The sequence below is a fragment of the Orycteropus afer genome, unplaced genomic scaffold (assembly GCF_000298275.1).
Source record: "Orycteropus afer afer isolate SDZICR_OR568_19922 unplaced genomic scaffold, OryAfe1.0 scaffold00466, whole genome shotgun sequence".
In the NCBI taxonomy this organism is placed as follows: domain Eukaryota; kingdom Metazoa; phylum Chordata; class Mammalia; order Tubulidentata; family Orycteropodidae; genus Orycteropus; species Orycteropus afer.
Window position 1 is genome coordinate 997,265 of NW_006922053.1, and position 10,551 is coordinate 1,007,815.

The following is a 10,551-nucleotide window of genomic DNA, read 5'->3' on the forward strand; positions in this document are numbered from 1 at the left end:
CAGCGTGACCTGACCTTGGCCCTGTGACCTTGCCGGCAGGGGTTTCGTGTGCATCGTCACCAACGTGGCCTCTCAATGAGGCAAAACAGACGTAAACTATACTCAGCTCGTCGACCTGCACGCCCGATATGCTGAGTGCGGTTTACGGATCCTGGCCTTCCCCTGCAACCAGTTTGGGAGGCAGGTGTGTAGCCTGGGACGCTGGGCTGGCAGAGACCTGGAGGTGGTGGGGCAGGGCGTGGGGCACAACGTGGGGCCCCAGGAACGGGGAGGGGGGAAGGGGGAGGGTCTGTTTTTTGGGGCAGCATTCCAAAAAGTAGGGCTAGGTGGAAACCAGGACCAGAGGGGCCTGGCAGTCCCCTCCTGCTGACCCTCAGCACCTGTTGCCGCAGGAACCAGGGAGTAACGCCGAGATTAAAGAGTTCGCTGCTGGCTATAATGTCAAATTCGACATGTACAGCAAGATCTGTGTGAACGGGGACGACGCCCACCCACTGTGGAAGTGGATGAAAGTCCAGCCCAAAGGGCGGGGCATCCTGGGGAAGTGAGTGCCCGAGGATGGGTTTGGAGGGGGCCTGTGGGCGGGGCTGCAGTGAGGCTGTGGGTGGGGCGACGGGCCGGGGACAGTGCTGTGGGCTAGATGGCAGGTGGGTGAGGGGTTGCTGAGCCCTGGTTTCCCTTGAGCCCGAGTGATCCTGTGCTTCTTTTGTAGTGCCATCAAATGGAACTTCACTAAGGTAAGGGAGCTGTTACCCGGTGGGGAACAGGGCAGTGCCCCCTTGCTGGTCTGGCCCCTATGTCCCATCCCTCCAGCTCATCACCTCCCCATCCCCGACATGTCCGCCCCTCCTTGCAGTTTCTAATTGACAAGAACGGCTGTGTGGTGAAGCGGTATGGTCCCATGGAGGAGCCCCTGGTAGGTGCCATTCTGGGGAGCCGGGGAGGGGGTTGCGGGGGAGGAGAGTCAGACCCTGACCTTCATCTTCCCTACCACAGGTGATCGAGAAGGACCTGCCCTGCTACCTCTAGTCCCACCATTGCCCCCTCTCACCCACCCCCTGCCCCCACGCCCCCCAAAGCCTTCTACCCGGCACCTATGACGGCCTGCCTGCAAACCAGCCTGCTGGTGGGGCAGACCCGAGAACCCGGCGTGCACCTCTGCTGGAGGAAGGTCCAGGTGGCCGTGGCGCAGGCCCCCCCACCCATCCGCCCTTTATGGGAATAAAACGTTCAAGTCGTTCTGCTGGCACCTTCTCTCTCGGCATGGGTGGGCTCCTCCTGGTCCAGGGCTATCTGCCCCCTGGGTGCGGTTCTGGTCACTGGGCTCCAGCCCTTTGTGCCTCTGCCCTGCACCCCTGCTGGGCCAGGCAGAGCCTTCTTGCAAGGTAATCCCTCTTAGCTGGTTACTCTCCCCGACCTAGCTTTCACTAGCTTTAACCTGACAGAGGCAACGCTTTAGGCAGGCACGGGCTCCAGTCTTCCCCGCAGCTCACCAAAACACTGTGCGTAGTGTGGATGCGGTAAGATAGGAAACGACGTCTGGGGCTGGGCCAGGCCTACTCTGGGACTGGCATCACGGGACAGTGGCCCGTGGGCCTCACGTGGCTGAGGGCTCTGGCAGTCTGCAGGAGGGAGCCCAGGAGACTCAGCCCCTCCATTTTGTGGGAGCTGGGCCTTCCTAGAGGATAGCTAGGTGGACGGGAGGGGCTGAGCCCCGACTGCCCTCCCTGAGAAGAGCCAGTTAGCTGAGGGTGGTAACCCGGCCACCCCTGCCAGGTGGGCCTCTGCCCCATCTTCCTGTCTAGCGAGGGACAGCCTGGGGAGGGGCTGTGAGCTCTGGCTGTGCCCCTCCAGCTGAAGAGCTCCCCAGCTTGAGATTGAGCCCAGGGGCGCAAGACTTGGCAGAGGCCATAGCCCCAGATACCAGGGCCCAGGAAAGGTTCCCAGGTGAGTCTCAAAGCTGTGCAGGCACTGGGACCACTGGTTTGGGTCCTGGTGCAAAACAAAGCCCCGAGGCAGGGACTCAATGTCCACGAGACGCTCCTGAAGGAGGGGTGAGGCCTTGTGTCTGGGGATGCTGCAGCTAGGCCCCCTCAGTCCTCAGCCCCCCATGTCTCAGACCATTGGGCAGACACAGAATGGCCTGGGCTACAGCAGACAATGTGGGAAGTAGTCAAAAGGCACATATATTTAAAAATCTCTTTACATATATATACACTGGAATTCATTATAAATACACTAGACAGGCCCTGCCTGGCCCACCCAGAGAGCAGTCCCTGGGCCTGGAGGAGGCAGTGGACAATAATTTAGGGAGCGAGAGGTTGCTAGGTAGGTGAAGTCATTGCATATACTAATGGGGGGGGGGTGCCCCCGGACCACCGGGGGCCCTCAGCACCTGGGGTTTCCTGAGTCTCCAGCTCTTGGGACCACCCAGTTCCACGGATTTCAGGGGTTTGCCCGACCAAGGACGTGGCCTTGAGGGGTAAGAGCTAGGGGTTCCTTGGCCCAGGGTCCCTTCCTGTGGGGGTGAGGGAACCAGGAGAGGAAAGAGGCACGGAGGGTCCTGCATCTCCACTCTCAGGGCCTGCCTTGGCCCCCTGCACTCCCAGTCCTGAGCAGGACAGCCTACATGGAGCCCCCGATGGTCCCCTAGAACTGACCCACGTCTGGGGAGGGGCTGTCCAGGCACCAGGAGGTCCTGAGCAGCCAGGCCCTTCCAGGGTCGGCTCAGAGAAGGCACTGCAGTGAGGACGGTAGGCGGCATAGGCTGCACCTCGTCCCGGTGGTCGCAGAGGGCCCCGGGCTTGCTCACCCCCGGCTTCCGTGGGAGAGCGACCTCCATAGTGTAGACGTGGGGCCACGTTACAAACAAGCTTCCGCCCGGAGGGCGCCCCCTGCCGGGCTGCGTGTGCTCAGCCTAAGAGTTGTGGAAGGGTGGCCCAAAGTGGATGACACTCTGCCGCTCTGGCCCCCCACCGCCCCCCGCGGCGCCAGCGCCTCCCGGTGGGCCAGGGGGCTCAGGGGCCGGGACAGTTTGCAGGGAGCGCAGCATGTCCTCCAGCACCTCCTTGAAGTTGATGTCACAACTCCGGTGCAGCAGATCGCGGGGGTCTGGGAGCGCCCCGGGCTCTGGCGCGCCCAGTAGTAAGCTGGGCCCGGCGGGCGGCGGCAGCTCCGCGGGCAGCGGCGGGAAGGCGAAGTGCGGGGCAGGTAGGAGAGGGCCGGCCGGCGGGCTGTAGGTCAGGTCCAGCACCTCACCGGGGCCGCAGGGCAGCGCGAGCGGCCGCTGGGTGGGCGGCGGAGGCGCGAGAAGGCTCAGGCTGCGCTTGCGCTTACGCTTCACGTCTGCGTCCATCAGCTGCAGCTCCTGCAGCACGCGGCGCACGCAGCTCTCGGGCACCTTGATGCCTGCGGCGGAGGAGGGCGGGGTCAGGGCCGTTAGGGACCTGTGTCCCGCGTCCCCCGCCGGGCCCCATGGCTCACCGACTTGCTTCTTCTGGTCCTTGGTCTTGAGCCGCACGATCTGCAGGTAGCTGCTGCTGGTGATCTCCGCCATGACTGCGGCTATGCGGCCCCACACGCGCAGCAGCGCCCCGCACAGCATGTAGTGGTGGCGCAGGCGCAGGCCCTGCAGGCAGTCCTTGCCGTCCTGTGCGAGCCGGCAGTGCCGGTTCCTGTGCCGAGGAGTGGGGACCGGTTGGGGCTCAGCCATTCCTCAGGGGGCCCAGGGGCCGCCCACGCCCGCTCCCACACTGGCCCCCAGACCTCGCCCTTCCAGCCACCTCACCAGGCTGTGTGGCTGCAGTGTGTTAGCGAGAAGACGTAGCTATTCTCCCAGTGCTCCTGGGCCTCCTCCGCCGTGACCTGGGGACAGAGCCAGGTGACCCTCTGGGCAATACTGGGGTCAGCGGTGGGGAGTTAGACAAGCCCAGCCCAACAAGGCCTGGCCCAGGGGCACTTGTGGCCTCTGTGGGCGGCTTGGGGGATGCAGGGGCCAGCCCAGGGGCTGGGTGACCCGGCCAGCCCACGGCACCCTGTCCTCACCCGGTGGAACTTGCGGCACAGGCTGTCCAGGGTTTCCAGCTGGCTCTGCCGGCCGATGTTGGGCTTGTACACAGTGAAGTACTTGCCTCGGTTCTGCTCCGCCAGGAGGCAGCTGGTCTTGTTGCCACGTACCTGGGAAGGGGGCGTGCATAAGGCGGGGCTTGGGCATTAGGGCTGGAGGCAGTAACCAGGCTGGATACGTGGTCGGCCAGACACCCACCTTGTAAGAGAGGTAGAAGCCATCATAGGCGCCTGTCAGTTCCAGCGACTTGGCGAGCGCCTCCTCCCAACGAAGGCCACGGTCCACGCTGATCTGCCAGCACACCGGGGCAGTTAGTGGGTGGGGCAGGCGGCTAGGGAAGGGTGGAGCTGGGAGCCCGGCCGCTGGACAGGGGGGCTTCTTGTTTACCTTATAGAAGACCACCTGGCCGTCTTGGGGGTGCCCGGGTGTGAGGAACACCTGCTGGCTCTCCTCATAGATCTCGTCCACTCCTGGGGCCAGGTCTGGGGAGGAAGCCAGGCATGACATGAGAGGGTCCCTAGACTGAGAGCCCCTGGCCTGGGGCTGCAGGCCTGTTCAGGCCAATCCTTTCTCTCGGTAGCCTGCAGTCCTCCCTAGGCCACCACTTCCCCATGGAGCCTCACCCCCAAGGCACCCCATCCCCTGGAAGCTCACCCAGGATGCCCATGTCGTATTTGCCCTCCTTCTTGTCCACTTCGATGAGGTGGTCAAACGTGTCCGAGAAGTACTGGAACAGCGCGTTCTGCTTGTGCACCTCCAGGCCCAGGATGCGGTTCAGGAACTTGGTAATGGAGCAATCTGGGAGGGCGGGAAGGAGACTCACTCCAGGTCTGGCCAGGACTCCACCCTGCCCACCCCTTACAAGTCTCAGAGCGGCCTCTGTGCCCAAGCCTCCCAAGGGGCACTCACCCTTCTCCACGTCCAGGCAGCCAGAGCGGGACTCCCGGCCACTGATGCCGACCGACAGCAGGCCTTGCTTCATGTCTGTGGGGAATGGGAGAGAGCTCCTTACACTGGGTCCTCCATGTCTGACCAGTCCACGAGCCCCAACCACTGCCTCAAGCCTCTGCTCTGACAACACTTCAGCCCAGAAGACCACCCTCCCAGCCGCACCCATCCTGGATCTGCCCCAGCTTCGGGAAGGACTTGGTTTCTCCATTTGTAAGGTGTGGACACAAGCAGGGTGGGCTTCCTTTGAGGGAACCAGGGCAGCCCACCATGCTGCGGTGGTGGGACTGATGCCCAACCCAGCAGAGGCTTCTCTGGGGACAGGGTAGGGGCACGTGGGCAGCCTGGATCCCTGGGAGGTGCTGGCACTTTTAGTTCTCTTTCTGTCTCCACCCAGCAAAATGTGGGGCACACCTTCCCAGAAGCCTACTCTGAGGTTCACTCCCCTTTACCATAAATGTCCCCTTCACAAGAGGGGGTTCTCCAAGACTCCAGCACTCTAACCTGCCCCCACCTGCCCTCTCCCCAGAGACCCCTTGGGCACGCCGAGGGCTCACCCCGGAAAAAAGCTGCATCCCCTCCAGGGTAGCCCTGGGGCAGGGGCACCTTGTTCTCAGTCTGGCTCAGGATGGTGGTAAGGACGCAGTGCAGGGCCCGGGCGCCGTACTGAGCGGAGAACGGGGGGCCCAGGTCAGAGGCCAGCTACCCCCTTCCCTCCCAGTCACCCCGTCCCTGCTGCTCAGTATTTCAGGCCGCTGGTACCTTGTTCTCGAAGTTGTACTTGCTCAGGTCCCGGGACTCGGTGGCACGGCGGTCTCCGTGGGTGAGAGCCCCCTGCAGGGGTCAGGGTGGGAGGCTGCACAGAGGCCCTCATGCCTCCCTCCGCCCAGGCCCCGCTCCCCCTTTCCCCCACTAGCTCCCCAGACCACATCCCTGCCTTCCCCAGGGAACCCTTTGTCCTGCCTCCCAACCCTGCCTACTCACCAGGCTCTCCAGGCGCTTGGCCACGATGGAAGCGAATCTCCGCTCCCCGGCCAGCTCCGAGATGAGGAAGACATACTCGGGTGCTGAAACCTGGTTGGACCGGTGGGTCCGGCCTGGCGACAGGGGTGGGTTTTCAGGGACCTGATTTGCAGAAGGACTAGGGGCCCACCAGGGCAGGGCAGGCCCACGGGTCAGGGCTCACCAAACTGCTGTATTGCACGGTCGGCGCTCCAGGGCAGCTCCAGCGTCATGTGGACCCGCCGCTTCTGGTTCTGCACCCGGCGGTCCGCTTGGAGGGAGACGCCTGAGCTCGAGGCTTCGGAGATGATGGCCACGAGCTGGGGACAAAGCAAGGGCGGTCAGGGAGGGGTCTCGCACGCCCACTCCTCACTGATACTCCCGGTCACCTAGACGGTTAACCCGCTCCCCAGGAGAAGGGGCCCTGAGATGCCCCATTCCGGGAGGACTCGTAGAGCAAGTAAGGAGCTGTGTGTGCGTAGGGAGCCCACATATGTTTAAAATAAAAGGGCCATCGCACAAGGACACACGGTCAGAAGGGCTGGGAGGCCTCATAGAAGTCACTCAGGAGGTGGGCAGCTTTTGCGCACTTTCTCGGTTGTCTGGGTCCCTTCCACTGGGAAACAGCCCAGACAAGCTGGATCACATGTGCACGCACACATGTACACACATATGCATACATGCACACTGATAAACGTACACACATGTAACCACACATGTGCACAAAGGTGCTGATGGGATCTCTTAAGTCCCCTGCACCTCCTGTGTCCCATGGGGAACCCAGGCCTATGACATCAGGAAGCAGGAAGGCAAGAAACAAAAACAACCCGAAGTCACTGCCATGGAGTGGATTCCAACTCATAGCGACCCCCACTGGGTTTCTGAGGCGATAAATATTTACAAAAGTAGATTGCCCCATCTTCCTTCCTCTGGAGCCGTTGGGCCTTGAACTACCAACCTTCTAGTTAGCAAATGCCTTAGGCACTGAACCACTGAGAGCTCCCAAGGGTAAGCCCAAGGTTCCTCAACTACAGTCCAGGCCCCCGCCCCGCCCACCTTCTCGCCCTCCGGAAGCCCCACCCTGGCCCCGCCCACCTCGCCCTCAGGAAGCCCCATCCTGGCCCCACCCACCTTCTCGCCGCTCATGAAGCGCTCCTTCTCCCTGAGGTTCACATGGTCGATGGACAATCCCTGTTCCGCCCGTGACTCAAAGGCCACGGTGCCGTCGGCTCTGGACACCACACGGCCTTTCCTGCCCGTCATCTATGCTCGCAGCAAGGACAGGCAGACTGTCAGCAGTGTGGCTGCCCAGGGCCGGCCCATCGGGATCTTCCTTCCCCTTCCCCACTCCCTCCCACGGGCAGAACTGGAGGCTACTGTCCTGCGCTGGGGCAGGTGAGCCGAGTGGGGGCTCACAGCTGGACCATGCCCACCGTCAGGGTTCTGGTCTCGGCTGCCGCTGCTGGACAAACAAGTTTCCAGCAGCGTCTAACACACTTGCCGTGGCCCCAGAAGCCGTCTGAGGCAGACAGAATGAAGTCGAACACGGAGGGAGAAGGAAGGAGTCAGGAGGGGTCTACAGGGACACGGAAGCACACCTTGAACCTGGACTCTGCCCCTTCACCAAGGGGGCGCAGAGCAGACAAGCTAGACAGGTAGGGGCTGACAGCGGGCTCCGGTGGGGGAGAGCCTGGCCTGAGAGCTGGGAGGAAGGCTGGCCAGCAGGGGGCGCCAAAGCCAGCCCAGCTGAGACCCCTGTCCAAGGTGGCCAGTGCAGTGCTCACCTCTGCCACCCGTTCAGGTCCCCCGAGCTGGTCGATGAGTTCATCCAGAGTGTTGACAGGCAGTTCCCGACCCAAGTCTCGCACCTTGGCCAGCAGGTCCTGCTTCAGCCGTTCCACCACCTCCAGCACAGCTGGGCCCTGTGCATCCCGCTGCAAGGGGCCGAGGGAGCCTGTGGGATGAGGGACAACAGGTAAGGGTGAGGGTGCAGACAGATGAGAGAGCAGGATGGGGCAGGGGGCAGGGCCTGGGTACCACACAGCCCCTAGGCTACTGGCTGACAACACACAGGGCAGGGCGAGGTCAGGAACGTTCTGACACCTGACCGCCTGGCTCCGGGCCCTGACTGCCTCCCTGGCAGCCTCAGCTCCCCGTCTGTACTGTGGGGCAGGAGTGATGTCCACCTGTGGGTGGGTCAAACGCTCGGACACAGTGGGCTGGCCCTCACCCCGGTCGTCAACAGGGAGCCCGACGGTGCCCACGATGACCACGTCGTCGTCGACCAGGGACTCTGGGGAGGAGTTGGAGTCGCTGTCCAGGCCGGCCTCTGACTCAGTGCTGCTGTCGTCGCTGATACGGATCACACCTGCTGCCTCGCACATCAGCCGGGAAGCCTTGGCCCCACGACACCGTGGCCGCCCTGCAAAGAGGGCAGGGGTCACAGGATGGCCAGAGGCTTGGCAAGAGTGCTAACAGGAAGCAGGAGGAGCCAGAAACAGCAGAGAGGCACTGGGGCAGCCAGGCCGGTGGGCAGGGGATGCCACGGGAAGAAAGGCACCTGGAAGCCCTGCTCCTGCAGACTCTGGGACAGTGCTGTGCCGGCGTCTGTACGCGGCCCTCGGAGCTCACTCACGGAAACCACTGACTCGCACCGCCGGGTGGGGGCACGGTCAGGGCACAGTCTCATAGCACTGTCCTCCGGGCTGCAGGCTGGCTGGCGGAGCACATGGGGCCCACAGGGAGAATGTACACCTGGCCTCCCACGGCTGCTGCAATGCAGTCCAGAGATGAAGTGCCATCCTGCTGTCTACATGCACGGCCCTGATGGCCAACTGGGGTGACCCCGTGTCTAACCGGGATGGGAGGGTGGGTTCTGCTCTGCCCCCAGGCTATGTGGCACCACAGGAGTCTGGCCATCGGAGTCCCCTTCCCACTGTGAGCTGAAAAGATGTGGGCCTGCACCCACATTTGCTGGGGCTTTGACTTCCTATCTTGAGGACACTTCCTGTGGCCTGCCCCTAAGTCATGTGGCCAGCCTGGCTGGGGTTCACTGGCATCAGAGGGGCATGAGGCTTGTGCTCAGCGGTTCCCAGGGCCCTGCTTGCTGAAGGCCATGGTGTCAGGGTGGCCATGTCTCTGCTAGCACCCAGGGTTGGCTAATGTAGGGTCTCCTGGGTGAGCAGGACACCAAATATGGGCCTAAGGTCAGCACCCCTCTGAAGCCCTCTGTGTGGCTGTCCTGCACTGGTCATTTGCAGAGGATGTGGCTGCCCTGCCCCTGGGGCTGCCCCCTGAGGGGCCTGAAGCAAGCTGTAGAGAAGATGTGGCACAGAAGAGGGGGCAGGCAGAGGAGGGGCGAGGGGGCAGCAGGACAGGTGGCAGCAAGAAGCTGGGGGAGCAGAGGCAGCGAGGCCGGGGTGGCGGTGGGCTCTTACGTTTTCTCTTAGGGCCTGCGGCTCTGTCCCGCTTTCTTTTGGTTGAAGGGAAGTGCTTCTGAATGAGCGACAGAAAGACGCCCCTGGAAGGGAGATGTGGAGTCACGCTCACCCTGGCCTTGTGTGCCAGGGGCCTGGGCCATCAGCCCCACGGAAGACTGGGGCCTCTGCTCCGGCCCTGCTCCAGCCACCCTCTGCCTCTCTAGGGAACAGGCTGGGCCTGAGTGCAGGCTGAAAGGGCTCTGAGGCAGAGATGGGGCCACTCCTACCTCAGGTCAGCAGGGCCCTAAAGCATGGCCCTCAGGGAGTGCGATTCTGATGGAAGGATGAGGAGAGTAGGTCGGGATCCTGCCTGTGAGCCCCCATCCCCTCTGCCATTAAAGAGCGACCCTAGTGAGGCTGGATGCTACAGGAGGCTTGCACTGCCTGCCTGGCAGGGCCAAGGAGGCAGCCGAAGATGCTGGCTCCAGGGATCAGGCATCAGGGATGTCCCAGTCCTGGACAACGAAGGACCAGGGCAGTGGGCCGTGAAGCCAGAGCAGGAGGGGAGGTGGAACCCTCACGGGCTGTAAAAGCAAGCCCCCACAAATCCCGACTCCACACGAGGGGAAGCCCACATCAGCAGGAGAGACCCAGGAGCTTTGCTAGCTCTGATAGCTCTGAGTGTCAGCTGGGAGAAGGGCCTCTGAGCCCGAGGCTGCTCTGAGCGAACCCACCCAGTGCTGGCTGGGGTCTGCGGAGCCCCGCATCCCCACAGACACCCCAGGTGGCTTCGGTGTCCGCTGGGACTGCCTTGGGCTCAGTGCACACGCTCATCCTGGTCCTGGTCATCTGCTCCTGCCAGCCCACCGCCACAGGCCACCCCAGCCTGTATGAGGCCCAGGGGCCACGGTGCCTGCGGAGTTCACACTTGCTGCCCAAGCCGAGGCCCTGAACCACCACCTATAGGGCTGAGCCGGCCACTCCTGCGGGGCCGCGCTCACTCACTCGGCGGCTGAGACGAAGCAGTCAAGGCGCCCGTCGTTCTCATCCAGCACCTCGCGGGTGCGCGCCTCGCCCGTGGACTGCAGCCCGATGACCACGCACTGCGGGTGGAAG

The 10,551-nt window shown here is 63.2% G+C and overlaps 2 protein-coding genes across 2 annotated transcripts in view; one reads left to right on the forward strand and one right to left on the reverse strand.

The window, feature by feature from the left end:
• Positions 1–1,029, forward strand: part of GPX4 (glutathione peroxidase 4) — a 2,259-nt gene extending 1,230 nt beyond the window's left edge. The window contains exons 3-7 of the mRNA XM_007954553.1: positions 40–184; positions 393–544; positions 713–737; positions 857–916; positions 997–1,029. Of these exons, the coding sequence (XP_007952744.2) occupies positions 40–184; positions 393–544; positions 713–737; positions 857–916; positions 997–1,029 (415 nt within the window). The remainder of the gene's footprint in view (positions 1–39; positions 185–392; positions 545–712; positions 738–856; positions 917–996) is intronic.
• Positions 1,030–2,917: 1,888 nt separating this feature from the next.
• Positions 2,918–10,551, reverse strand: part of SBNO2 (strawberry notch homolog 2) — a 47,183-nt gene continuing 39,549 nt past the window's right edge. The window contains exons 15-31 of the mRNA XM_007954556.2: positions 10,441–10,538; positions 9,454–9,536; positions 8,247–8,438; positions 7,801–7,970; positions 7,148–7,279; positions 6,201–6,336; positions 5,999–6,111; positions 5,777–5,848; positions 5,572–5,680; positions 4,976–5,050; positions 4,721–4,864; positions 4,454–4,548; positions 4,265–4,357; positions 4,045–4,176; positions 3,788–3,864; positions 3,484–3,674; positions 2,918–3,408 (exon numbers count right to left, since the gene is read on the reverse strand). Of these exons, the coding sequence (XP_007952747.1) occupies positions 2,918–3,408; positions 3,484–3,674; positions 3,788–3,864; positions 4,045–4,176; positions 4,265–4,357; positions 4,454–4,548; positions 4,721–4,864; positions 4,976–5,050; positions 5,572–5,680; positions 5,777–5,848; positions 5,999–6,111; positions 6,201–6,336; positions 7,148–7,279; positions 7,801–7,970; positions 8,247–8,438; positions 9,454–9,536; positions 10,441–10,538 (2,403 nt within the window). The remainder of the gene's footprint in view (positions 3,409–3,483; positions 3,675–3,787; positions 3,865–4,044; positions 4,177–4,264; positions 4,358–4,453; positions 4,549–4,720; positions 4,865–4,975; positions 5,051–5,571; positions 5,681–5,776; positions 5,849–5,998; positions 6,112–6,200; positions 6,337–7,147; positions 7,280–7,800; positions 7,971–8,246; positions 8,439–9,453; positions 9,537–10,440; positions 10,539–10,551) is intronic.